Source organism: Nicotiana tabacum, chromosome 8 (genome assembly GCF_000715075.1).
Source record: "Nicotiana tabacum cultivar K326 chromosome 8, ASM71507v2, whole genome shotgun sequence".
Taxonomy (NCBI): Eukaryota; Viridiplantae; Streptophyta; class Magnoliopsida; order Solanales; family Solanaceae; genus Nicotiana; species Nicotiana tabacum.
Genome location: NC_134087.1, coordinates 156814656 through 156840116, shown reverse-complemented (window position 1 = coordinate 156840116; position 25461 = coordinate 156814656). Strand labels below are relative to the sequence as shown.

The 25461-nt window shown below is 40.4% G+C and overlaps 2 protein-coding genes across 2 annotated transcripts; both read left to right on the top strand.

Moving 5' to 3' along the window:
* The first annotated feature begins 1545 nt into the window (after positions 1-1545).
* Positions 1546-7911, top strand: LOC107827178 (metal tolerance protein 9-like). The gene is made up of 6 exons (XM_016654268.2): positions 1546-1916; positions 5279-5391; positions 5604-5849; positions 6029-6109; positions 6959-7189; positions 7306-7911. Exons 1-6 carry the CDS (start codon positions 1712-1714, stop codon positions 7651-7653), a joined length of 1224 nt encoding a protein of 407 aa, XP_016509754.1. The 5' UTR covers positions 1546-1711; the 3' UTR covers positions 7654-7911.
* A 4481-nt stretch (positions 7912-12392) lies between these two features.
* On the top strand, positions 12393-14053 carry LOC142163366 (uncharacterized). The gene is made up of 2 exons (XM_075220642.1): positions 12393-12642; positions 13413-14053. The coding sequence occupies exons 1-2, from the start codon at positions 12393-12395 to the stop codon at positions 14051-14053; spliced, it is 891 nt and encodes a 296-aa protein (XP_075076743.1).
* The last annotated feature ends 11408 nt before the right edge of the window (positions 14054-25461 follow it).

Here is a 25461-nt window from a genome sequence, read left to right as displayed (position 1 = left end):
GGACTAAAAACAAATAACATTAGAGCTTTATTTAATTTTAACTACTATGTAATGTCCACAACAACAAAAATGTACACGGATGCATCTATGGATGCATCTATCTGTCTATCTTATTTTAATAAGAAAAATGTATTATGTAAATTAAAATAGAGGAAGTAATATTTATATATTTTTTAAAATTTAACATTCATTGATATAAGTACACGCGCAAAGCGCGTACCCTAGATCTAGTAGTTATTAAAAGGTTAAAAATGTAATTTATCAATTATTAGGTGTGGATGAGCTATTTTACTAAGAAGATAGGCCAAAATGGCTAAAAGTGCAAAAAGTGGCCGTTGCCCAACAGTCATTTTTGATTTTGACCATTGACAACTTTCAGAATTTAAAAAAAAAAAATTTACAACTTAAACCGGGCTGAAAACACGGTTAAAACTCTTGAACAGATTAGCGAGCTAGCAGGGTTCCGGTACATCAGTAGGAAAAAAGTAGGGGTGGCAATTTGAGCCCAAACCCATCTAATCCGCCCAACCCGCCCAGAGACTAATGAGTTGGGTTACAAACATTTTAGCTCACGGGTCAATTTGGGTTGAGCCCAAGTAAACCCATTATATTTTATAGTTCATTCTGACCCATTAAACAGCTCAAATACAACCCATGAAACTCACCCAAAATAAAAAGATATCTCAATCCAACTGTATATAAAAATTTATTTAGTTGCCCCAATTTTACTTTTTTTTTTTTGTATTTTCAATTTTATGTTTTTTTGTTTTTCTGCACCATCCACCCACCTTGCCCTCCCTCCCCCTCCCACCCCCCAATTTTTTTTTTTTACTTTTTTTTTTTGTATTTTCAATTTTTTATTTTTTCGTTTTCCTGCACCACCCACCCACCGGCGCAAAACCCCTCAAAAAATTTTTTTTACTTTTTTTTTGTATTTTTAATTTTCAATTTTTTACTTTTTTTTTAATTTTTAATTTTTTGTTTTCTATTTTTTTCTTTTTTCTGCATCACCCCCCCAACCCTACCCCGACCCCACCCCTAATTTTTTTTTCAACTAGGTAAAACACTTTTTTTATGCAAGATGAACATGATTCTAAAACATGGGTCAAGTTGGGCGAGTTGGGTTATGACCCATTGTTTAGCCCATCTTGACCTAGCCCATCTTAGCCCAAGTACACTTTGGACTGGGTTGGGCAATGACCCATTTATTGACCTAACCCATCTTGACCCGCCCAAATTTAGCCCAACTCGCCCATTTGCCACCCCTAGAAAAAAGGCGCAACCTTGTCCGACAGAACCCCCTACCCTAGCCAACTTGTCCCCCTCCCCTGCCTTACCGAACCGGGCCAACCCGGACTGAATTGGGTCGAATCGGATTGTTAGTGGGCTAGCCCGGCCCGATTAACACCTTTAGGGCTGGGGCTGGGGCTGCGTGGGGTAGGCCGGTAGGACCTGTGTTTTAGGTTGTACTTGGGGTCATAAAAGATTTTAAATAAAAATATTACAGTAAGTAGTAGTAATAAGTACTAACGTAAGCGAGTGTGCGTGGTTTCTTGATTGGACGGACGGTGGGTGAGTGGTACGGATCCTTTGCATTCCCATTGTCCATATTCATGCCGTATTCCTAATTCCTAATAATAACTATTCCAGTATAAACAGTATTCAAAGTTCCAACGAAGTTCATAATTAACCAGCAGCTACTCATCTAAACATGGAAATCAGTCGCAGTAATGATAGTGTCACACTGGACGACAGTTTTAGGACGGAGTTGCTGTCTCCCGCTGCTCAGGCGGTGGTTGATCATTCCATGACTTTGGGGCCGACGTGGAAGCTCAACACAACTGACTTCCATCTTCCCCAACGCCGCTCCTCTGATCATCAATCTTTCAGTTTCCTCCGTCTCCTACGAGTTTTCAGTAATTCCTCAGCTCATGCCATTAGCATTTACTTTTCAAGTACTCCTGTTTATTTTACATGACATGTTGGATTTTTTTTTTTTTTTTAAAAAAGGAAAACTTTTTGCATATATTATTCTAGTGCCTATATTCCATGTTAATCTATTATTTTTTGGGGAGTCAAATAATATTTTTTTTAACCACATTTTTTACAAATACTTTTTAAATATTTTGGAAAATTAACTATGGTAATTTATAGTAGTAGTTTTGATGTAATTTCTAAATATGTAAATTTAATTTCAAAAAGATTTAAAATTTTATGTGCAAATTCATACTAAATATTAATTATTTTGATCCTAACTATTTTCTCCGGTCCACTTTAAGTGATTTTTTTGGCCTTTTTTGTGGTCTACAATATCTGATTGTTTCATATATTAAGAATGAATTAACTTCTTCTTTCCAAAGTTGTCTTTGGAGTAAAGAATCTAGGAGTAGTTTGTTATATTTCTAATGAACAAATTAAGGTTAAAATGATTAATTTTATTGTTAATTAATTCTAAAAGGTGAATTTTTTAATATGTGTGAAAAGAGTAAAAAAAAATACTTAAAGTGAACCGGAGGAAGTACTATTAAGAACTTGCCATTAATTGAAAATTTAAAGCTAAAGAGTTACCGTATACAAAGATGTATCCTTTTAGACCATCTCCGACTCTAACATCAAATTTCACACCAAATTTACTCCAACCATTACACCATTTTTTACACTAAAAAGAATATTTCTTCTCTCTCTTCTATATTATATTATTATCTTCTATTTAAATTTTATTTTTTATTTCCTTCAAACAAATTCTATCTTTTTTTTTTCCATATTCATCATATATAATTCACATTCACCACTTATATAATTTTTTTTCCATATTCACCATATATAATTCTATCTTTAGCAACATTAGATATCTTACATTTGCATTTTTTATTTTTAAATAATGGTTATGTTTCTTTTTATACAATTATAATAATAATAAAATTAACTTATAATTTTATATAAATATAATATATACAAAAATTAAAATATCAAAAAAATAGGATATAAAATTAAAATTATAAATATCTTAATATAAAAATTAATTATATACACAATATATGATAAATTAAAAGTTCAAAAAAATAAAAAAATAAAAAAGATGAATAAAATAATAATAAATCAAATTTGGTGTTGATGAATAGTGTCGCACCACACTATTTACGCACTATAATGGTGCAAGATTTGGTGTTCCATTGGAGCAAAAAAAAAAATACCAAATTTAAATTTTGTGCAAAAAATAGTGCACCTTTGAAGATACCCTTACACTTAAATGTTTGTTATTTTTCTTTAGGATATCTGAAGCCTTTGAAACTCGATCAGTTTCCCTTTGACCCTTTAATTTGTAACCTTAGAGTATTCTAGTGTTATTATTATAATATCTAACAACTCTTTCTGATCATGACTATTACCTAACTTATTGATTGTTAATACTATCGTCTTTCAAGTGGTTCATTAGCATTACCAAAACAAAAAAAATGGTTCTTTAGTTTCTGAATATAGAATATTGGAGTTTGATATTTTCTGGGAGTTGAAGGCTGAAGGGTGAAATTACAATCTTGTTTCTAATAGTACTTTACTTAAAGTTTCAATTCTTGTCTGTAGCAGAATATTATTTTGTTAATTTTCCTTCTTCCACTCTAGCAATTTTAATTGGTTTAAGAGGGGAAATGGTCAAATATTAGCGCCTTATTATTTATTTACATCTTCCAACTAATGGAAGAGGAAAACGGGTAGATGGTTTTATTCAAATCCTTTACTATCTTTAATTATGTGGGACAAGCACAGAGTTACGATTTTGAATCACTGAAAAGAGAATTGCTTGGCAAAGAAGAATTTTGAAAAGTTGTATCTAAAAATTTAGTAAATACAAAATCATAAAAATTTAAATACTCCGAGTCTCCAAGAACAGTTGTGCGGGATGCACAGGATCATGTAACATATTCTGAAGCTTGTATTGCTGATTTTTCATACTAAGGTGTCGTTTGGTAGAGATATTAAAATAAAAATAAAAATAATGCAAGCATTAGCTTAATTTGTGCATTACTAATCCCTGGTTTGGTACATTTTTTCAACATATGTGTATTAGTTATACCTCCGATTTGGTATTATCCAATGTATAACTAAAACATAACAAACTATGGTATTAACAATGCAAGAGTTTTTAATACTTGTATAAACATGGTTAAAGACATAACTGCCCCTCAAATCCCTCAAAACCTATTCCAAATATTTTTCGCCATATTTTTGTGGAGGGTATATTTGTAAACAATCAATTTTTTAAGAAATTATGCAATGCCTTAATATACCAAACTAAACAGTGGATAAGAAATAATCTCAATATAATTAATGATAGTATAACTAGTCTCAACATTATTAATACCATCGTTACTGATACACCTTATTCAACATTATTTTTAAACCTCCTACCAAGCGACCCCTAAGAATGTTTTATTTGAAGTAACTTCAAATCATATACTTGACCTCATTCTTGTAAAAAAAATTTGTTTGTTGAGAAGGTAAACTTGTTAAAGAAATTAGTCACATTTCTTCCCTTTTGCATATAAAACTACGGATATCAAAGAGTTTTTGGTGTTTTATTTTGTTCAAGGTTATTAGTCCTGTTTGATTTTGCTCTACAACTCTACAGTTTTCTTTCATATTTACTCTCTTAAAATTTAAGAAGGCGCCGGTAATTTAACTACCAGGTTGAGGACTACCTAGCAGCCCGCGGATGGATAGGGTGGGGGAAGCGCGAAGGGGATGGATGTCTGAGCGGTTGAAAGAGTCAGTCTTGAAAATCAAAGTATTTATAGAATACCGGGGGTTCAAATCCCTCTCCATCCGCGAGATCATAAGTTGGTCTCTTGAGTTATATATAGATAAGAAGATATTGGGTCGACTGGACTGATATGATAGATGGAATGGTAGACTGAAGTTGTTACTTATTTTCAGTTAAGGAACAAAAATTCACTTGATACTCTGTAAGGGTGATATGCAAAGCAGGCAACAAAATCCATCTTTGTTGGACCAAAATATGCTCTTAATTACTTGTAAATGTTCCCTGACCAAATGCTTTGATTGCTGAAGCTAATAGTTTAAAAACTTATCTTTCTTGGACTGAAATAGGCTCTCTTATTTGGAATGGACATATTCAAGAATATAAGTTATCATACCCTTAGGAATGATATACTAAGTAGGTGATTTCAGATAATCAGATTCATTGTTTCAGATAATTAAACTTTCCATTTCCGTCTTCACTTTCTTGATCACTTGATGGAATCGTGTTAATCATGTATAGGGAATCAGAGAAAAGTTGCTGAATACTACAAAAAACAAGAAAGGCTGCTTGAAGGATTCAATGAGATGGACACAATTAATGAATGTGGTTACTTACCTGGAAATCTAACTGAGGTTGGTCTATGAGATTGGCAGATTCTTATCAGTTTAATCATCACAATTTTTTAGTCGTCAAAATAACTTTCTTTTCTTTGTTGCACTGTCAACCAATATATACAATCACCTTTAGTGAAATTCGTGTGTTTGTGGATCAACTTGTGTTTATCTTCTATTGTTGTTCATAAAGCTATAATTTGCAATTTCAAATCTCAGATGTTGTTTTTCAGGATGAATTGAAGCAACATGCTAAGAGCGAAAGGATGGCTATTCTTGTGTCAAACATAGCAAATATGGCTCTTTTCATTGCTAAAATCTATGCTTCTATTGACAGCAGATCACTGGCTGTAATTGCGTCTACCTTAGACTCCCTATTAGACCTCTTAGCTGGATTTATTCTGTGGTTCACTTCTCATGCAATGAAAACGCCAAACCAATACTGTTATCCAATTGGAAAGAAGAGAATGCAGCCAGTGGTGAGTCTTCTACTGTTTTAATTTCTTCCAACGAACACCCTTGTTTCAGGGTATTTCTCCGAAATTAAAGTAAAAAGAAGAAAAAAAACATATCCCTTCAGCTCCCAAGAAAGAAAAAGAAAAGATGTCTTCGCCAATTTCTGTTTATTGTTTGAACTGATCTGCTGCAATATTTTCAGGGTATAGTTGTTTTTGCATCCGTAATGGCGACCCTGGGATTACAAATATTGTTCGAGTCTGGTAAAGAACTCATAACTAAGGTATGTAACTTGGTTCTCTTCAAGTGTGTTGTGAGATGGATGTGTCATGTGTGAGCTGGTACAAGGTTGAATTTCCAAATACATGTATTTTGTAAAATTAATGTCGAATTGATAAAGAACTTCCCCAGAAAGTGCATTTTGGCAGCAAAATATAAAATATCTTAGAAGGTTCTGATACCATGTTAAGCAAAATAAATTTTGGACCTAATTCAACACAACAGTTCACTCATGAGATGAGGATTTTTCGAGGTCATATAAAGCGATTAGAGCTCAACCTGTGTGGGATGCTAAAAATATTCATAATTCTTCTTCCCCTAAAAGTCAGTAGCCTGGAGTTCTCTCTAGGTTTTTGTACTTCTACAATTGATTTTAAATTATTTACAGAGTTGAAATGGTAGTACTTTGTCCCAAGTAATTCATTCTTCACATTGATGGACATTTATATTGTTGAAAACTAGCACTAGCTTTTATGTTAAATGAGATAGATTTTATGTACGATGTGAGTGCTTTAGGAAAAGTAGTTGATCTTAAGGATCAAAAGGAAAGACCAAAATTAGAAGCTGAATTGCTGCTAAAAGGAATTTGCAGTAGCATGTACAAGTTAGGCCCTCTAATCTATGTATAATGGTAAACTAGCTGTTTGTGCTCTAATTGAAATCGACTAGTCTTGATACGAGGATGCAACATAGATTAATAAGGACTATTCCTACACAATACATTTTGTATTGAAGGACTGAACTCTAATTTGCCGGAATTTCATTTTGTAATATGCCTGACACTTAACCTCAATTTGTTTTTCTGGTTCCATGCTTAATGATTTGTTTTTCTGGTTCTATGCTTAATGATTAGTCTCGTCCTGATATGGACCCTGAGAAGGAAAAATGGATGATCGGAATTATGGTTTCTGTCACTGTGGTCAAGTTTATGCTTCTGATCTACTGCCGAAGATTCAAAAATGAAATTGTAAGGGCCTATGCTCAAGACCATTTCTTTGATGTCATTACCAACTCAATCGGGTTAGCGGCAGCAGTCTTAGCCATCCATTTCTATTGGTGGATTGATCCTACTGGAGCTATAATTGTGAGTTTAGAATTACAACACACGAACTCTTTAATCTATATACCTTGTCTGTTATCGCAATTGAGATATTTTTGCATTCCTATGGACAACTGATCATCCTTTGTTATGTGTTTCAGATAGCACTTTACACAATGAGCACATGGGCAAAGACAGTGATGGAAAATGTGTGGTCACTTATTGGAAGAACAGCTCCACCCGAATTTCTAGCAAAGTTAACATATCTTATATGGAATCACCATGAAAGGATCAAACACATTGATACTGTTAGAGCATATAATTTTGGCATACAATATTTTGTGGAGGTTGATATAGTGCTGCCGGAGGACATGTTCCTGAACCAGGCACATAATATTGGTGAAACGCTGCAGGAAAAATTGGAGCAACTTGTTGAAGTTGAGCGTGCTTTCGTCCATGTAGATTTTGACATAACTCATAGGCTGGAACATAAGTCTATGATCAAATGACGTCAAATTGACATATAATTTTTAGAATGACGGCCGCTTAATTCCTGTTTAATTATACCATTGTATTTCCTATTTGTTACTCTCTATATTGGATCAGATGAGCTTTATCATCCGTCCCAGCTGAGAGCTTTATCGTCCTTTGGTGTGTCCCTCACCTCTCTCTTTTGAGGCCTGTTTCCTCTACTGTCACTTCTTTATTTCCTCTACTGTCACTTCTTTATTTTTTCATCACTGAAGTAGTTCTATGTTTCTTTTTCAGTCTAATCTTTAGTACATTAAGTCTGAATATGTTGTTGATGAATACTTAGGGATAATATTGCATAGGGTAAAATTGGTTCATAATAAATAGTCGAATAATAGCATAACACGTGGAACCAAAAACAGGTAAGAGACGAATCAAGTAACAACCGGTACCGGGAAAAACAATTCTAATTGACATGGGGTAAACCCCGAAGGGAGCGTGGTTAGCGGGAGCAGATCGAGTATTTGCCACCGGATGACATTCAATGAAGAATATTCTCTAACATTAAATTGGCAACTATTGCAGAGAATATTTGCATTCATGACCTGCTGTTACATATTCATCAATGACTCCTTTATTTTCATTTAAGTGGGGCTTTATCCTAGGGTCTTGTTTCCTTAGGTATACGTTCTTGGGAAAAACATATGTTATATTCCATTTTTGCTCTCAATTAAACAACTTTATTTGCTCTTTTACATTAATTTCATTTTTGTTCTCGGAGATATTGTGCTCGGAGTCAGGCTTGTCATCTCCTTCAATTTCAACTGCTAAGTCTTATTTTTAATCTTATTTCATTATCATTTTTGTATCAATCAGTTTGCCTGTCTATAAACCACGTAACTAATTTAACTGTACCATTCTACGGGTAAACAGCTTGGCACACTCCGTGAGGTTTAGACAGTTGCGTAATTGCTTTGATCCTCACGTTTGTTACTAACTTGTTTGATTTTTTCCTTAGCAAGAAATCAATAATGGCAGCTAATGATGTCAACATCACACACAACGTTAAGTGACACGAAGATTTGCCTCAACATGAGGATTCGATCAGCGACACTCGTAACGAAGAGGGCGAAGCAACCCTGGTTTGTTAAGGGCAGTACCCTCGGCATGTGAGGGAGCCAACCCCTGACAATGCGGAGGAGAAACATGTCGTGGAAATGGTGAAAATCTTGAGGGAGCAGTAGAAAGCCATCATGAGCCACCTATCAAGGCAGGATAGGGTAATGACGGAGTTGAAACAAGTGTTGTTAGATGCTTCCAATAATGCAAACGGAAGGGGCCCGACTCTTCCCAGAGTTCCTGCAAATCAAACGACTCAAAGAGTTGATAACAACACCCAAGGGAGGAGGCCAGGTTCGATGGTGTTGGAGGAACCGATAGCGGATACGAGAATGATAATTGGAATGGCCCTTTCAAAACCAAGCTCATGAGGTTTATGAGGGAAATGAACGAACAGATGGATCAAAACGCGAAGGAGTTTCAAGCCCGAATGGATCAGATTCCAGGCGTTCCACCAGTTTTGAAAGGCCTATATTCGAAGAAATACACGCAATTGCCATTTAAGCCGAGCACAATGCCAGATTTAATTTCGAAGAGGTTCAAGATGCCAGACATACCAAAATATGATGGGACTTTGGATCTGCAGGAGCACATCACAACCTACACCATGACTGTGAAAGGGAATGATTTGGCTCAACATGAGATCGAATCGATCTTGTTAAAGAAGTTTGGTGAAACCCTCACAAAGGGGCCATGACATAGTATTCATTCTTACCCGAGCATTCAACTGACTCTTTTGAAATGCTTGCAGATTTCCGTTAAGGCCCATGCCAGGGCTAGGAAGGTCCAAGCCAGGAAGACGAACGTATTTAGGACCGCGTAAGGTGAGTGTGAATTATTGCGAGAATTCATGATCAGATTCTAGAAAGAGATACTGGTTGTACCTGACGAGTGGGCAGCGGAGGCATTCACAAAGGATTTGAATCCGAGGAGCTCCGACGCCTCCCGAAAGCTGAAGGAAAGCCTGCTCGAATTCCAAGCAACTACAAGGGACAGATGTTCATAACTATTATAAGTCAATAATAAGGATATAAGATGATCAATTCGGGTTCCCGACATCAACTAGAGGACGGGACCGAGACAATAACCATGATAAGTTCAAAAGCAATTTTGATGCGGATCGAAAATCTTCTAAAGTTCGTTTCTTGCCTTACGAGAGAGCTGAGGGATGCGGCAGCAAAGGGTTCCAGTCCTCGGATAGGTTCACTCCCAATAAAAGGATCGACTGCAGCCGGAGCAACAGATCGTTACAAGAAAAAAAAGTATCGGGGTCCCGGGATGTTTTACATATCCCAGGTTGTCGGATTATAATTTCAACATTAGCGTAGTGGAGTTGGTATCGACGATGAGGAATATCAAAGAAGCATGATTCCCAAAGGCAATCAGATCCGATCCAAACGAGAGGGATCCTAACTTATGGTACGAATATCATGAGACTCATGGCCATAGAAATGTGGATTGTCTGCATCTGCGTGAAGAGGTGGTGATGTTGTTGAAGAATGGCCATCTCAAGGAGTTCTTGAGCGACTGAGCCAAGAAAAATTATGGCCATAGCCGAGACAATGGACTTCTTATACCAATAGAGGAAGACGCCAACAAACTTCTTCTGCCACATAATGACGCTCTGGACGCTTTGGTAATTTATCTCAATGTCTTAGATTTTAAAATTAAGAGTGTTTTGGTTGACCCAGGAAGATCAACCAACATTATTCAATAGAGAGTTCTGGAACAAGCAAAGTTGTCCAGAAGCATCATTTCGGTGACAAAGCTCCTAGCTGGGTTCAACTTGACAAGCGTGACAACCCGATGAAAGATCCTGCTGCCCACGAACGCTAAAGGATAACCAAGACCACCTTATTCGAAGTGGTAGACAACGACATGTGCTACAACGTAATTCTCGGAAGGCCACAAATACATGAGATGAAGGCTGTGCCCTCAATATATCATCAACTGATAAAATTCCCACCCCGGAATAAATCAAGTAGATAAGAGGAGATCAGCCAGCAGCAAGAGAGATGAACACAATGTCGATTTCCAGCAGCAAGGGGAAGGATCCCAACAAAAAGCAACTACAGGACCCGATTCCTTTTCCCTTGCCAAATAAAGATGATAAAGGTGAGGAGTCAACGGAATCCCACCAGTTGGCGAGATACTTTGAGGTGCCGGAGGAGACGGATGCAACCAAGTCCATTGCAGAAGAACTCGAGCAAGTGGCTTTATTCGAAGAGTTCTTGGAAAGGAAGTTTCACTTGGGAACATGACTCAATCCCAAACTCAGGTAAGGATATATTAATTTCCTTTAAGCTAACATCGATCATCTTGCATGGTCGCACTCGGATATGACAGGTATCCCATTAGAGGTGGCCGTGAACAAGCTAAGCCTGGATTCGAACTTCCCATCGGTAAGGCAAAAAAATGACCAATAGCCGAGGTCAGAAACAAGTTAAAGAAGAGGTAACTCAACTACTTGACATTTGTTCAATCCGGGAGGTAAAATATCCAGAATGGTTAGCTAACATAGTTGTAGCTCCAAAGAAGAATAACAAGTTTAGAATGTGAGTAGATTATAAGGACTTAAATAAGGCATGACCTAAAGACTCATTCCCATTGCCAACATTGATTAGATGATTGATGCAACGACCGAAAACTACTTAATGAGTTTCCTTGATGCCTACTCCGGGTTCAATCAAATCAAGATGAACCCGGAGGATCAAGAAAAAACTTCATTCATAACAAACTTTGGCACATATTGTTATAATGTGATGCCATTTGGGCTTAAGAACGCCATATCCACTTATCAGAGGCTCGTGAACAAAATGTTCAAAAATCGAATAGGCAAAACAATGGAAGTATACATTGACGACATGTTAGTCAAGTGTTTGCATGCAGGAGATCACTTGAAACACCTCCAAGAAACCTTTGATATCTTGAGGAAGCATAACATGAAACTCAACCTCAAAAAATGTGCGTTCGAGGCTGGTTCAAAAAAATTCTTGGGGTTCCTGGTCTCGCAAAGAGGGATCGAGCTAAATCTTGATAAAATCAAAGCTATCAAGTACATTTCAGATCAATTGGAAAATGTAAAGGAGGTACAAAGATTAACCGGAAGGTTAGCAGCCTTAAGCAGGTTTATCTCAAGATCTTCTGAGAAGTGCCATCATTTCTTTTCACTTTTGAAAAAGAAGAACTATTTTGAAAGGACTATGGAATTCTAGCAGGCCTTGAAAGACTTAAAACAGTACCTATCACGCCCCCATTACTGTCAAAATTGGGGGAAGGCGAACAATTGCTAATATATCTAGCGGTCTCGGAAGTAGCGGTAAGTGCTGTTTTAGTTCGAAAAGAAGAAGATACACAATTTCCTGTCTATTATGTTAGTAAAATATTGTTGGGAGCGGAGACTCGCTATCCGTACCTCGAAAAGCTGGCCTTAGCTCTTGTAGTTGCCTCTCGAAAGCTTAGGCCTTATTTCCAATGCCACCCGATAGTCATTGTGACAACCTATCCCTTGAGAAATGTTCTTCACCAGCTTGAGATGTCAGGCCGATTGGCTAAATGGGCAGTCAAAATCAGCAAATTTGATATCGAGTACAAGCCCAGTATTGCGATCAAGTCATAAGTTTTGGCTGACTTTATGGCCGATTTTAGTCCCAGATTAATGCCCTTGGATGATAAAGAAATAGTGTTGGTGTCAGAAACGACATTGGGAGTTTGGACCTTGTTTATGGATGGAGTTTCCAATGTAAAAGGGTCCTGGCTAGAGGTAGTTCTAGTCACGTCCTCGGGAGAAACCCTGAGGCCGGCCATTAAGACTGTTCTATTAACTAATAATGAAGCTGAGTATGAGGCTTTGGTTGCAGGAATTGAACTAGCCCAGGGACTTGGTTTCGAGGTCATCGAGTTCAAATGTAATTCCCAGCTGGTAGTAAACTAAGTGTACGTGATTTTTGATACAAAGGAAGAACACATGGAATCGTATGTGAACAAGGTTCAGGCATTGCTTGCACGATTCAGGGAATGGTCGATCATACATATTCCAAGAGAAGAGAACGTGGAGGCAGATGCATAGGCTAAATTGGGGTCATCTACGAAGATGAAAGGATCTGACTCTAGTTCTGTCGTTCAAATTCCACATTTGGTATTGGATGTGGATGGTTATTGTGAAGTCAACTCAACCAACTTAGTCTGGGATTGGAGGAACACGTTCGTCAAATATCTTCGACATGGAAAATTACCCAAAGACCTGAAGGCATCCCGACACTACGCACCAGAGCAGCCCGTTATTGCCTCATAGATGGGAAATTATATAGAGGATCGTACCAAGGTCTATTGGCCCGATGTCTGGAAGTCTCGGAGGCGGACTACGTGATGAGAGAAGTCCATGAAGGAATTTGGGGGAACCATTCCGGTGCAGATGTGTTGGTGTTGAAGCTGGTTAGGGTAGGATACTACTAGCTCCGGATGGAACAGGAAGCAAAGGCATTCATTCAGAAATGCGACAAATGTCAATGTTATACACAGTTGGTACACCAACCAGCGAAACTCTTACACTCGTTACTATCCCCATGGCCATTCATGAAGTGGGGGACGGATATAGTTGGTCCACTACCATCGGGTCCCGAAAAGGTAATATTTCTTTTAAATTTAACTGATTACTTCACTAAATGGGTTGAAGCAGGTCCTTACCAAAATATCGGTAAGCGCGAAGTGGTCGACTTCCTATGGGACCACATAATCTGCCGATTAGGAATACCGAAAGAGTTTCCCTGTGAAAACGGACCACAGTTTATAGGATCAAAAATCATAAAAATTCTGGAATATTTGAAAATCAAGAGGATTAAATCCTCAACATACCATCTGAGCGCTAATGGACAGGCAGAGTCAACCAATAAGGTGATTATCCAAAACCTCAAAAAGAGTTTAGAAGCTGCTAAAGGCAAATGGCTCGAAGAGTTACCAAGTGTTCTATGGGCATACCGGACAACGCTAAAATCGAGCATGGGAGAAATGCCTTTCTCTCTCGTATATGGCGCGAAAGTTGTGATACCGGTGGAAGTAGAGGAGCCATCTTCACGGTTTTCCCAGGCAAACAAAGAAGCAAACAATGAGGCATTGCTGGTGAAGCTGTATTTGCTCAATGAAAATAGGGAATTGGCATACGTAAGGACGGTGGCTCAAAAGCAAAGGATGGAAAGACATTTTAATCGGAGGGCCAATCTTTGCTACTTCAAAGTAGGAGACTTGGTTTTGAGAAAGATGACTCAAAGCACTCAGGAAATCAATGCTGGGAAGCTGGATCCAAAATGGGAAGGTCCCTAACGGGTTTCAGTTGTCACCGGTAAAGGATCGTACGAATTGGAAAATCAAGATGGAGTTAAATTTCCCAGCGATTGGAGTGTGACTCACCTCAAAATGTATTACTGTCGATGGATCCTATCATCACTAAAAGTATGTGCTGCAATTTTTTCCCCTTCGACCAGTTTATGTCCCAATCGAATTTTTTTGTCAAGGTTTTTAACGAGGCAACAACGGAAAGCATACTACGAAAGGAGCGTCATCGGCAAGGTTAAGGACTTTAAATGAAAATACATTAAAGTTTACACATCAATGATAAACCGCTATGGTATGGTTAAATAATCTTTGGCTCGATGGCAAATTCCTAATGGTAAGCAAAGCTTGCCATCGAACCAAAGACTATTTAACCATTCACGAGTTGTTTCCACCAATGAAGCAAGACTTCCAGTGTTCTAATTTACATACTTCACATTCAAACACTAGGGGGAATAGTATAAGATAAGACAACAAGAATGCTACTAAAACTACGGACTATGAGAATCGAGAATAATAATGTCTCATAGGGATCGGGGACTTCATGACCAGTCCCGAAGAAACAAGTTGTACAAGTTAGCCACATGTACGACAATAAGAATGCCACTAAAATCAGGGATTGCGAGAACCGGGAGCAATAATATCTCATCGAGACCGGGGATTGCATGACCTGTCCCGAAGAAACAAGTTGTACCAGCTTTATCTATATCCAATTTTGTGGTTGTTGCTATAGGTGTGTCAATTTCTTTGGAGTCTTCCATTTTAAACCTTTTAAGCAATTTTTTCACATACTTCTGCTGATGGATCATAGTTCCATATGATTTTTTTTAATATGTAAGCCCAAAAAGAAATTAAACTCACCCATCATACTCATTTCAAATTTACTCCCCATTAGTTTAGAAAATTCTTTACTTAACTTATCAATAGTTGCTCCACAGATTATATCATCAACATAGATCTGAACTACCAAGAGATCTTTACCTTTTTCTCGAGGACAAAGTATTGTCAATTTTACCTCTTATGTAGCCATGCTCAAGCAGGAATTTTGACAATCTTTCTGTTTACCTTAAAAATGGTAATTATAATTAGATTTGATTTTGTGGTTCTAAAAATACGTGATTTATTTATGCTAGTTGTTAGGCAATAGATGCTAAGTATTAGCTAAAAAATCAAAGTAAGAGTAAGAGGCAGTGTGGTTATTCAAACCGAACAGCTGCAAGTCGGGGTCTCGGACCAGCCTAAGTGGGGCCTCGAGGTCGAGCTAGACGGGCTTGATCGAGGATGATAGATGAAGGACTAACAGTCCTAAGGGCCTTGATGATGGCTCTTTATGATCAATGATGAGTCATAAATGAAGAACAATCGATGAAACACAATAAATGTAAGCAATAAATCAAAGGAAAGACAATGGAGAGTGTTTAAGTTAAAGAGCAGAGAATGTTCTTGTTCTTGTATTGAATGTTATGTCCACAAAAAATAGCAAGGGTACCCTTTATATAGGAGGGGGAATCCCAATATAGTACATATGCATTTATTACAAAGATAAACAGCTGGTGCAACTATTAAATGTCACGGTACAGACTTGTACTATTCTTGTAGACCTAGTCAGCTTCAACAATGTACCTTTTGGGAATTTCCTACTTGTCTAAGATAACCACCAATTTGCGCTACCCCGAGGTCAAGCATCGGGAACCCTCGAGGTCGAACCTCGAGCTATGCTTCGAGGCTTCTGAAAACGGGCTATAAACTGCCATGTGATCAAAAAATTGGACTCTCCGATTTTAGTTGTATACAGATAGTCCCCGCATTTCTTAGAGTGAAATGATAAGAAACAATCTTGAATTTTTGCCTCCTCGATACTCCCATTATGATGTCAGCTCATCAGAGCATTAAATGCCATGACTCGAAAGCTGCGCAGAGGTCGCTATCAACGAAATTATCGAGAAGCCCACGAACTGCTATTGACTTGACTCTTCTGCTTCTCAAACGTTGCCCAAACGACTTCTATAAATACTTCAATTCGCTTGCCATTCACACTTTTACAATATCATCAAGTTGTTTAGAGCTAAGTTCACAACGTTCTGCATCTATCTTCTTTCTGTGCTTGTTTCTTCATCTTCTTTCTTTGAAATTAAGTTATAATCATGGCAAAAACTTCAAAAATGGTGCCTCAGAAAGAGGGCACTACTTCTTCATCACGCCTGTCCAAGGGCAAACCAAAAACACCTCCAAGTATTGAGCAATGCACTCCTGGCCACTTCGATACGGTCACCGATTTCACCACTAACAACCCCCCCTTCTACATCGGGTTGATGCGAGCCCGTGTCTCAGTACATCAGTGTGATGACCAACACGAAGAGGGTAAAGATCGACTACCGATGGGGGGAGGCAGTGCAAGTAAAGATCCCCAAAGTGGAGGAAAGCATAATAGACCACAAAGCTGGCTTCCTCAGTGTATACACATACCCCTTCACTCTAGGCCCCATAGATCCTTCTTCCCCGTCGATAAATCAGGTTATTCTTGAATTTTGTCGTGAATACCGAGTGAAACTCGGTCAGATCTATCCTTCTTTCTGGAGGATTGTTTACATGCTTATATATTTCTCTAACTGGGTCGAGGGAAAGACCTTCACTCTCAATCACTTGGCTAGATTGTACAGCCCCCGTCTCTTCCGAGGTTTAATCAAGCTTCATCCTCGATCTGCCAAGACATTCTTTGTAAGCATCGATAAGGACAAGTACCGGAGAAGGATGAGCCAGTTTGTCAGAGTAAGAACCTCGGACATTATCCCTGCCGATAGGATGGCATTCCCGGAGGAATGGAACATGAAGCGTAAGTGTTCCTACCTCGAGCACATTTTATTGCCCCTTCTTCCCCTCTTGAAATGACTTTTTCTTGATTATGCAGCCATCGTTTGGTACCCCGGCGTGGTTCAAGACCTTTCAGGATGGATTAGATAGTTAGACTCTACCTTTCCTTATAGCGAGTACGCTTGGTGTGATTTGACCAAGACGCAGTGGTAGTCTAAGAACCACGGTAAGCACTTCTTACTGTCATTGCCAAATTTCTTACATGTATTCTTTGTGGAGGTAAGTTTAACACATCATGCATGTTCAGGCCTCGGGGATGGCGTGTTGATTAAGATCACCTCCTCCTGGTGAAGGACATACCTCGAAACCCGACAAGGGTAAGAAGAGGAAGAAGGAGAGGTCGCCCGAGTCTCTAGAATTAAAGAAACCTAAGGCTCGCAAGCCTAAGACCGATGCCACAGTCTTGACTTCGACTGCTACGGTGAGCCTTCGTGAAAATGATGATAACGGCGATCACCCTTTGGTACAAAGGGTAAGACAGAGTGTTGATGCTCCACAGGCTGTTGGTCGAGAAGCCACCGAGTCAGAGGTGGCCGACGTGGACCAAACTTGTACTGAAGATACCTTCGAGGAGGGTTTGGGCGTAGCCCCGAGCCTCAAGTTGGACATGGTACAGTCTGTGCCAATGAACCCTCTACTAGAAATTTCGAAGGGCCTGACTCCAAAATTCTTCGGGGTCTAGAAGAGACCCTTATAGATATTGATTCCGTGGGCGGCTTTGAATCGAGCCCTTCATTTTCTTCAGGGGAAATAAGGGATGCTTAGAATAAGGGTGCTGCCGATATGGGGGCCTCTCAGGGAGAGGATGATATGTTCAAGGACTACTTCATCGGCATCGACGTAGACACAGACCCCGACGCCCCTGTCGCTCTCGAGGAGGCCGAGAAACTTCAACAATAGGTAACATTCTCGACATACCATTTGCACTTCAAATTTTTTCCTTGTGTTTCTAACTCCTATGCTTTTGTTGTAGGTCAAGAATTTGTATGACCACGCCTTCTATAAGCTCCAAGATGAGCTTTCATGACGTGAGAAGAAACTTGAGAAGCTCACCTTAGAGCAAAATAAGTCGAAGGCTTCCTCTACCCGAAAGGAAGAGGAGTTGAGTGAGCTTCGGGCGAGCCTGAAGGGGTGCACAAGGAACGGACTAGCTTTGCCGAGCAAGTAACATGGCATTCATGTGTTCATCTTTTTATTCTTATACTTGATGCTTACTATATTGTTTCGACCTTGCAGATTGGGCAAAAAGATGCCCTGGTGGGGCAACTTCAGGAAGAGGTTGCAGCCAAGAATGCAGAGATCCTCGAGCTGAAGAGGAAGAATGGGGCCGCGACCTCGGAGAAAGACCTTTTGCGGGGAGAGTTGGCCTCGACCCAGGATCTTCTACGAAATGCTCAGAAGGAGGTCGCTGTATTATCTGTGTCCAAGGCTGAGGCCGTTGAAGATGCGTCCTCATACAAGAGAGATGCCGCCACCGCAAACGATCGAGCCGGAGAGATATCCTAGAAGGCCGAGCAGAAGTTGGCTCGGGCCATTGCTTATGCTCGTCTGCAAGCTAGGAGGCAGGCCTTCGAGGAGGCAAGCATCGAAGGTGTTGATCTCTCTGTTGAGATCGAGAAAGCCAGAAAATTGGAGGAAGAATCGGTTCCTTCTACTTCAGATGAGGACTCTGGAAGTGATTCTGGCGGTAGTGAAAGTGAGGAATAGTCTCGTGCCGTCCTCTCTGCTGCTCCTTTTCTTTATTTTTGTGCATGGGATCCTCGGGGGAGTTTTGTAAAGACACATTCTGTAAATGAATTTTTGAGAATACAAAGAGACCATTTGTTTCAATCCATCAAATTTTATTTTCCAGTGCTTGTACAAAGCTAGTCTTTCGAATTTTGATGTCGGCTCTTTTAGAGCCCATACTTGGATAGTAGAGATCCTCAAGATCGTGCACCATCCCAAGGCTAGATTGATAGCCCTTTTAGAGTTCTTTTTGTAATATTAGAGATCCTCGAGATCGGGCACTATCTCGAGGCTAGGCCGATGTTGATAGCCCCTTAGAGCTCATTTTCATTTTGACAGAGATCCTCGAGATCGGGCACCATCTCGAGGCTAGATTGATACGGAAATCTTGACCCCTCGAACGCAGTATGACAACATCATTTGTATGACATGGGCATGAGGTGACTGAGGTGGTCCTGCCGATACACTTCCCCAAAAGGGATAATGGCTTAGCCAGAATTAATTGGCCTTTAGAGTAGGCGAGCAGTCGCCGCTTGCTCTATATATGAGCTTGCTTTCCTCTTATTTGAGGACATTGCTATTTTGGTCAACTACCCTTTTGTAGAGCTTTTCCTCCTTGCATCAGTGTTTCCATTATTTTAGTTCAAAGCTCCCGTTTAGGTTTTCATCTCCTTCTTTTTGTTTCACCGTAGTTATGGATGCTATGCCCAAATTTGTTCACCAAAAATAGGAGAGTTCCGCCTCTACTTCACGCTCGGTCAGTGGTACACCGCCGACATCCGGTGAGCTAACCTTGAGATTCTTTGTCTCGAGGAGGGACATTATGTTAGAGAGACCGTCCAATATTTAGGGCCATCGGGAGCATGCATAGAGTTTTATCTCATCAATAGGAGAGGAACACCTCGAGGCAGTTATGAGACACTGCGGATGGGGAGAAAAGGTGGTACTGCAGGTACCTTCCATGGAAGAGAGCATCATGGCTCATGTAGAGGGTTTTTTGAATGTATACACATACCCCTTTACATTGGGCCCTCTCGATAGAGTCGTGCTCGAGTTTTGCAAAAGATATCGGGTTACCCTGGCACAGGTTCACCCGTCGTTTTGGAGGATAATGTTGATGATAAGGTACTTTGTAGATAAAGCCGGGCTCGAGTTCACCCTCAACCATCTTGTTAAATTGTACCGGCCCTTACATTATCGAGGCCTGATAACTCTACGATGTCGATCCACCCAGCCCTTTGTTTCCAGTAATGAAGAAGACGGGGACCGAGGGTGGATGAGTCGATTTGTCCAAGTGTGGACTATCGACATTATTCCCGCAGAATTCCTGCCATTTCCCGAGAAATGGAATTTCACGCGTAAGTGGTACACTTGTGTTTTTATCATTTTGTTCATGGTGGAGGCAAAATCCGTAAAAGTGTTTTCCTTTTCTTCTCTACAGCAATCCCGTGGCTGCCATTTGAGGTCCCTAACCTGGCAGATTGGACTCGGAAACTAGCAGCTTGCTCAACTTATGATGAGCGTAAGTGGCGAGATCTGTCCAAAGGTATATGGGAGGCCAAACACCATGGTACGTGCTGTGTGGTCTATTCTTTATGAAATGTACTTTCTTTTATGTGTATTAACTCCGTCACCCGAAGTATCGGAGAATTTTTTGAGATGATACCGTGCCCCTTGGAGAGGAGGAAGGATCGTCGAGTTCGAAGCCGAATAATGATAACAAATAAAAGGAATCCTCAAAGGACGAGGGTTCTCATAGCGAGGCAATCCCTGATCGAAGGTTCTTAGAAGATGTATCAGCTGAGCCTGCAGCACACGAGGCTTCTAGCCTCGAAAAAATGGTTCCTCCTTTGTCGCCCTCTTCTTTTCCCGTCGAAGGTACTTCGAGGGATAAAGGCTTTCTGGCGCCATCTTCTTCTCCCGTTGAAGGTACTTCGAGGGATGCTCGAGGACAGGGGCAGCCTAAATCAAGCGGGGTCTCGAGCGATCATATCCCCACCAAGTGCGGTTCGACTGGGGCCGATGAGACCAGGCCAGTAGATGCACACTCAACTTTTGAGAAGGCTCAGCGGTTCTGTTCTGTGGTGAGTTTTGGTTTGACTTTGTTGGTTTTCTAGTTTTGCATTCTCATTTTCTCACTAAGCTTCTTTTTCATAGGCTTTTGACAAGCTCAAGTCCGAGCTGCTCCGCTGTGAAGCCAGATTGCGGAGAGCCTTAGACGGGGAGAAATCCCTCAGGCTTATTTGTGACAAAAGGGCAAAGGAGCTGAGACACCTTCGGTACGAGATGAATCGAAGCCTGACATATGAAGGTCGTCTCGAGAAACATGTAACCTTTGTTTCGAGGGAATGCATGTTTCTTCTTCTATCCTCGGAGATTAATGTTTTGATACCTCAGTTGTAGAGTAAAACGGAGGACTTAGAACGCGTTTGGGGCAAAGTTGGTCAGGCCAGGTATGAGTGTAATGAGCTAAAGGCTCAGATAGATTCTCTAGTTGTTGCCAAGAAGAATGCTTTTGCCAAGGATTCTACCCTCGAGGTGCAGCTCCGGAGCGCTCGTGAAAAAATTCAGTCCAGACGAGCAGGATTGCAGGCTCGAGCCTGAGCTTTTGAAGATGAAGGACAAGGTTGTGGATGCTCGGGCTGAAGCTGGAGAGATTTGGGCTAAGTCTAATAAGAAAGTGGTCGTCTACTTAAAAGATGCTGCCGACGCTCGAGCTGAGTTGAGAGGGGCTTCCGATCGGGAGAGCAGAAGAAGTGAATATGCCTGGTGCAAATCCCGTAGGTAAACCCTCGAGGAGATCCACACTAGGGGCTTTGATCTCTCGGAAGAAATAGAGAAGGACAAGGCGGATGAATACGACGCCAGGTTCCTGACATCTGATGCCGAAGATAATGAGAAAGAAGCCGATGGGGACACAGTCCCCGAGGGGAACGTAGGCTAGGCCTTTCCTTTCTGATTCTGCATATAATGCTCTTAGAGAACATTGTAAATGAAGCCTTGTATTATTTCACATACACATATAAAGGAAGCATTTCGGTTAACCCCCTTTATGATTTTTTCTTTGCTTGTGTATGTCTTTCTTTTGTTTTCAGTTTTGACGTTTGTCGATGATTAGCCAGATGAATTGGCCTTCGAGGTAAGGACCCTTAGGTTTACAAATTGGCCTTAAGGCTTGCTAGGCTGGCTAGTAGGCTCTTATGCATTTGCCCTTAGGCGCTTTTTATTTAACTATTTTGGGTCTAGTCTTCGAGTCGGTTTCGACTCGGGCTCATCGACCCTTAAGTTTTTTGAAAGATGGCTCTTAGGCTCTTATGTGATGGGTCGACATGACCTCTAATATTGGCTGGCGCGTATGCTCTTACGCGTTGGGTTGGTACGACCTCTAATATAAGCTGGCGCTTAGGATCTTACTCGTTGGGTCAGTGCGACCTCTAATCGGCCATAAGGCTATTTTAAGTTGGCCCTTAGTCTCTTACACGTTGGGTCGGTACGATCCCTAATTGGCCCCAAGGCTCTTTTAAGCTGGCCCTTAGGCTCTTGCGTGTTGGGTCGGTACGACCTCTAATATAGGCTGGCGCTTAGGCTCTTACGCATTTGGTCGGTACGACATCTAATATAGGCTTTATTTTTCCCTCGTTAATGACTTTTTGAATTTTTTATGTTTGTCCGACTCTTCGACAGTTTGATAAGGACCTCGATTGTGAGCTGTTATGTGACGACAAATGAGCACCTAGGGAGGTTTCGCTTGATGGCTGAATTGTCTTGAAGGCTTTTTATTGTTTGGAGCTGATATGATCGAAGCTCTTTTACTTATGCTGAGGGTAGCCTGATTAACCGATTCTTTTCGAAGTAATTGAAGGCCTGTGATTTTATGGCGACGATTGGACATCCCCGAGTCGCGTTAGTTTTGCCGGAGCCTTGTGACCGTGGTTATTGTGTTTGGCCGTAGACTGTTAGTCCCCGAGTGAGGTAGCCTCGGCGTCTATATCGAGGGTATGACTTTTTAGGGGTCTTACAAGTTCGAATATATAACCTTGACTTTTAAAATCGGGATTATGCCTTTTGTAAGGTCTTATAAATTTGAACATGCCTTACTTGAGGTCTTACAGATAGGTTACTTGGTACAAGTATAATTCATGCCTTGCTTGAGGTCTTATAGGTTTGGTATTGCCTTATGGAGATCTTTCGGGCTCGAGGTTGCCCACTTGGGGTCTTACGGCCTCGAGTTTTTTGTAGCTCGATGAGGTGACAATCGGCGCCAGTCCCCGAGACATTGAGAGTTTCTGGATCTGGAGCCGTTCTTTGATGTTGCCTTATTGAGGGCTTATGAGCTCGACGTTTCCGGCCTGGAGGTCTTATGGCTTCGGGTTTTTGATGTCAACTCCCGATAGTTCGGGAAAGTTTTGGCCCTAGAGCCGTTTCTTGTGAAAATAGCAAAACTTCCTTGAAGCGCAAAGTGTTTAAATGGTAAGAAATCAAAAAATATTCCTTGATTACTTGGTACAAGTATACATAGTTTTCGCCGTCGAGGGTTCGATCATTCTATGCGGACACGGTTCTTTCGACCGTTTGGCCCGATAAATCATTTTTCTACTGGGACCCTCTTTGGCTCGTCTTCATCTTTTTGGGGATATAATCTCCCAAGGGGATGTACCTCAGTATTCGAGGTTGGTCGAAGAGAAGCCTTGAGTACTTGTTAAGTTCTCCTTAGGTAGCATATAGATGTTGCCTCGTTAAAAACCTTTCCGGTAAACGACTTCTTGGGATAAAATACGATCGAAGGAAAAGAGTGCAACACATGATTTAAAACCTAAGGTGTTCGAGCTGGAAGGTGTGCTTCGATTATTCTTAACCAGATGCCTGCACAAAGGTTAGTGTAAAATGTAAATCAAAAGGGAGATGGTTATACCTTTCCTTGTTTGGCTTTGGCTCCTTTGGCAGGTGCCTGCTAGGATATACTAAGCCCGAGGGGGCTCCCAGTTGGTCGTCCTCGGGCCTAATCTTTTATTGATGCCAGTTGGGGACATCCGCATAAGTCACGACGGGATATTCAACCAAGTTCTGCTTTAGCTGCTTTGAAGCTACCGAGCTTCGTTCATTCAAACCTTGGGTGAAGGCCTGCACTGCCCAGTCATTGGAGACGGGTGGTAACTCCATTTGCTCCATTTGCTCCATTTGAAAGCGAGATACAAACTCCCGTAACATCTCATTTTCTCTCTGTTTGATTTTGAATACGTCGAATTTCCTTGTAGCAACCTTGATGGCACCGACATTTGCCTTTATAAAAGAATCTTCCTGCATGGCGAATAAATCTATCGAATTCGGGAATAGGTTGTGGTACCACATCATGGCCCCTTTTGAAAGTGTTTCCCCAAATTTCTTCAATAGGACGTATTCAATTTCATTGTCCTTCAGGTCATTTCCCTTTACGACATTAGTGTAAGCAGTGACGTGCTTGTTGGGATCCAAGGTTCTGTTGTACTTTGGGAGATCAGGCATTTTGAATTTTTTCGGGATGGGCTTCGGAGCCGCACTTGATGGGAATGACTTTTGTATGAATTTCTTTGAATCAACACCCTTCAGGATCGGGGGTGCGCCCGGGATCTGATCGACCCTTGAATTGTAGGTCTCCACATTTTTATCATTAGCTTCTATTTTCTTCTAGCCCGATTCAATCCTCTTTGTGAGGTCCTCAAACATCTTCATAATAGTGGGGTCGGTTGCTGACCCATTGTTACTCGATCTTTCCGGAACCTACTCGGCTTGAGAAGCCGTTTGTAGTGCTGCTATGTTTGGAGTTTTTTTGTGGCTTTGTAGTTGAGCAATCGCCAACTGTTGTTCCTGCAACATTTCAAAAATGACGTGAAGGCTAACCTCTCGTTCCTCCCGAGCTGGGGTTTTCTGGGCTTCTTGATGGTTTTCTTGGCGTATACTCCTATTAGTGTGGGAGCTTATATCGATATGTTGGGTATTGCGTGAGACCACATCCACGGGGATTGGCTCTAGTGCATCCTCAGGGTTTCGCAGTGGTACACCGGCGCCTGCAACAACTACACCATTCTCTCCATGGTCCTCAGGACCGTTGTTTTTAGGTGCATTCACTAAGTTAGACATTATTCACCTGAAATCAAAGATTCTTGGACAAGAAGAAGTGTGAAGAATAACTTGTGTTTTCAATAAACCAGCACAAAAACAATCACTATTATTTTTAGCCCCACGATGGGCGCCAAACTGTTTACCTTGAAAATGGTAATTACAATTAGATTTGATTTTGTGGTTCTAAAAATACGTGATTTATTTTTATGCTAGTTTTTAGGCAATAAATGCTAAGTATGAGCTAAGAAAGCAAAGTAAGAGTAAGAGGCAGTGTGGTTATTCAAACCGAATAGCTGCGAGTCGGGGTCTCGGACCGGCCTAAGCGGGGCCTCGAGGTCGAGCTAGACGGGCTTGATCGAGGACGATCGATGAAGGACTAACAGTCCTAAAGGCCTTGATGATGGCTCTTTATGATTAATGATGAGTCATAAATGACGAACAATCAATGAAACACAATAAATATAAGCAATAAATCAAAGGAAAAACAAAGGAGAGTGTTTAAGTTAAAGAGCAGAGAATATTCTTGTTCTTTTATTGAATGTTATGTCCGCAAAAAATAGCAAGGGCCCCCTTTATATAGGAGGGGGAATCCCAATATAGTACATATGCATTTATTACAAAGATAAACAACTTGTACAACTATTAAATATCACGGTACGGACTTGTACTATTCTTGTAGACCTAGTCAGCTTCAACCATGT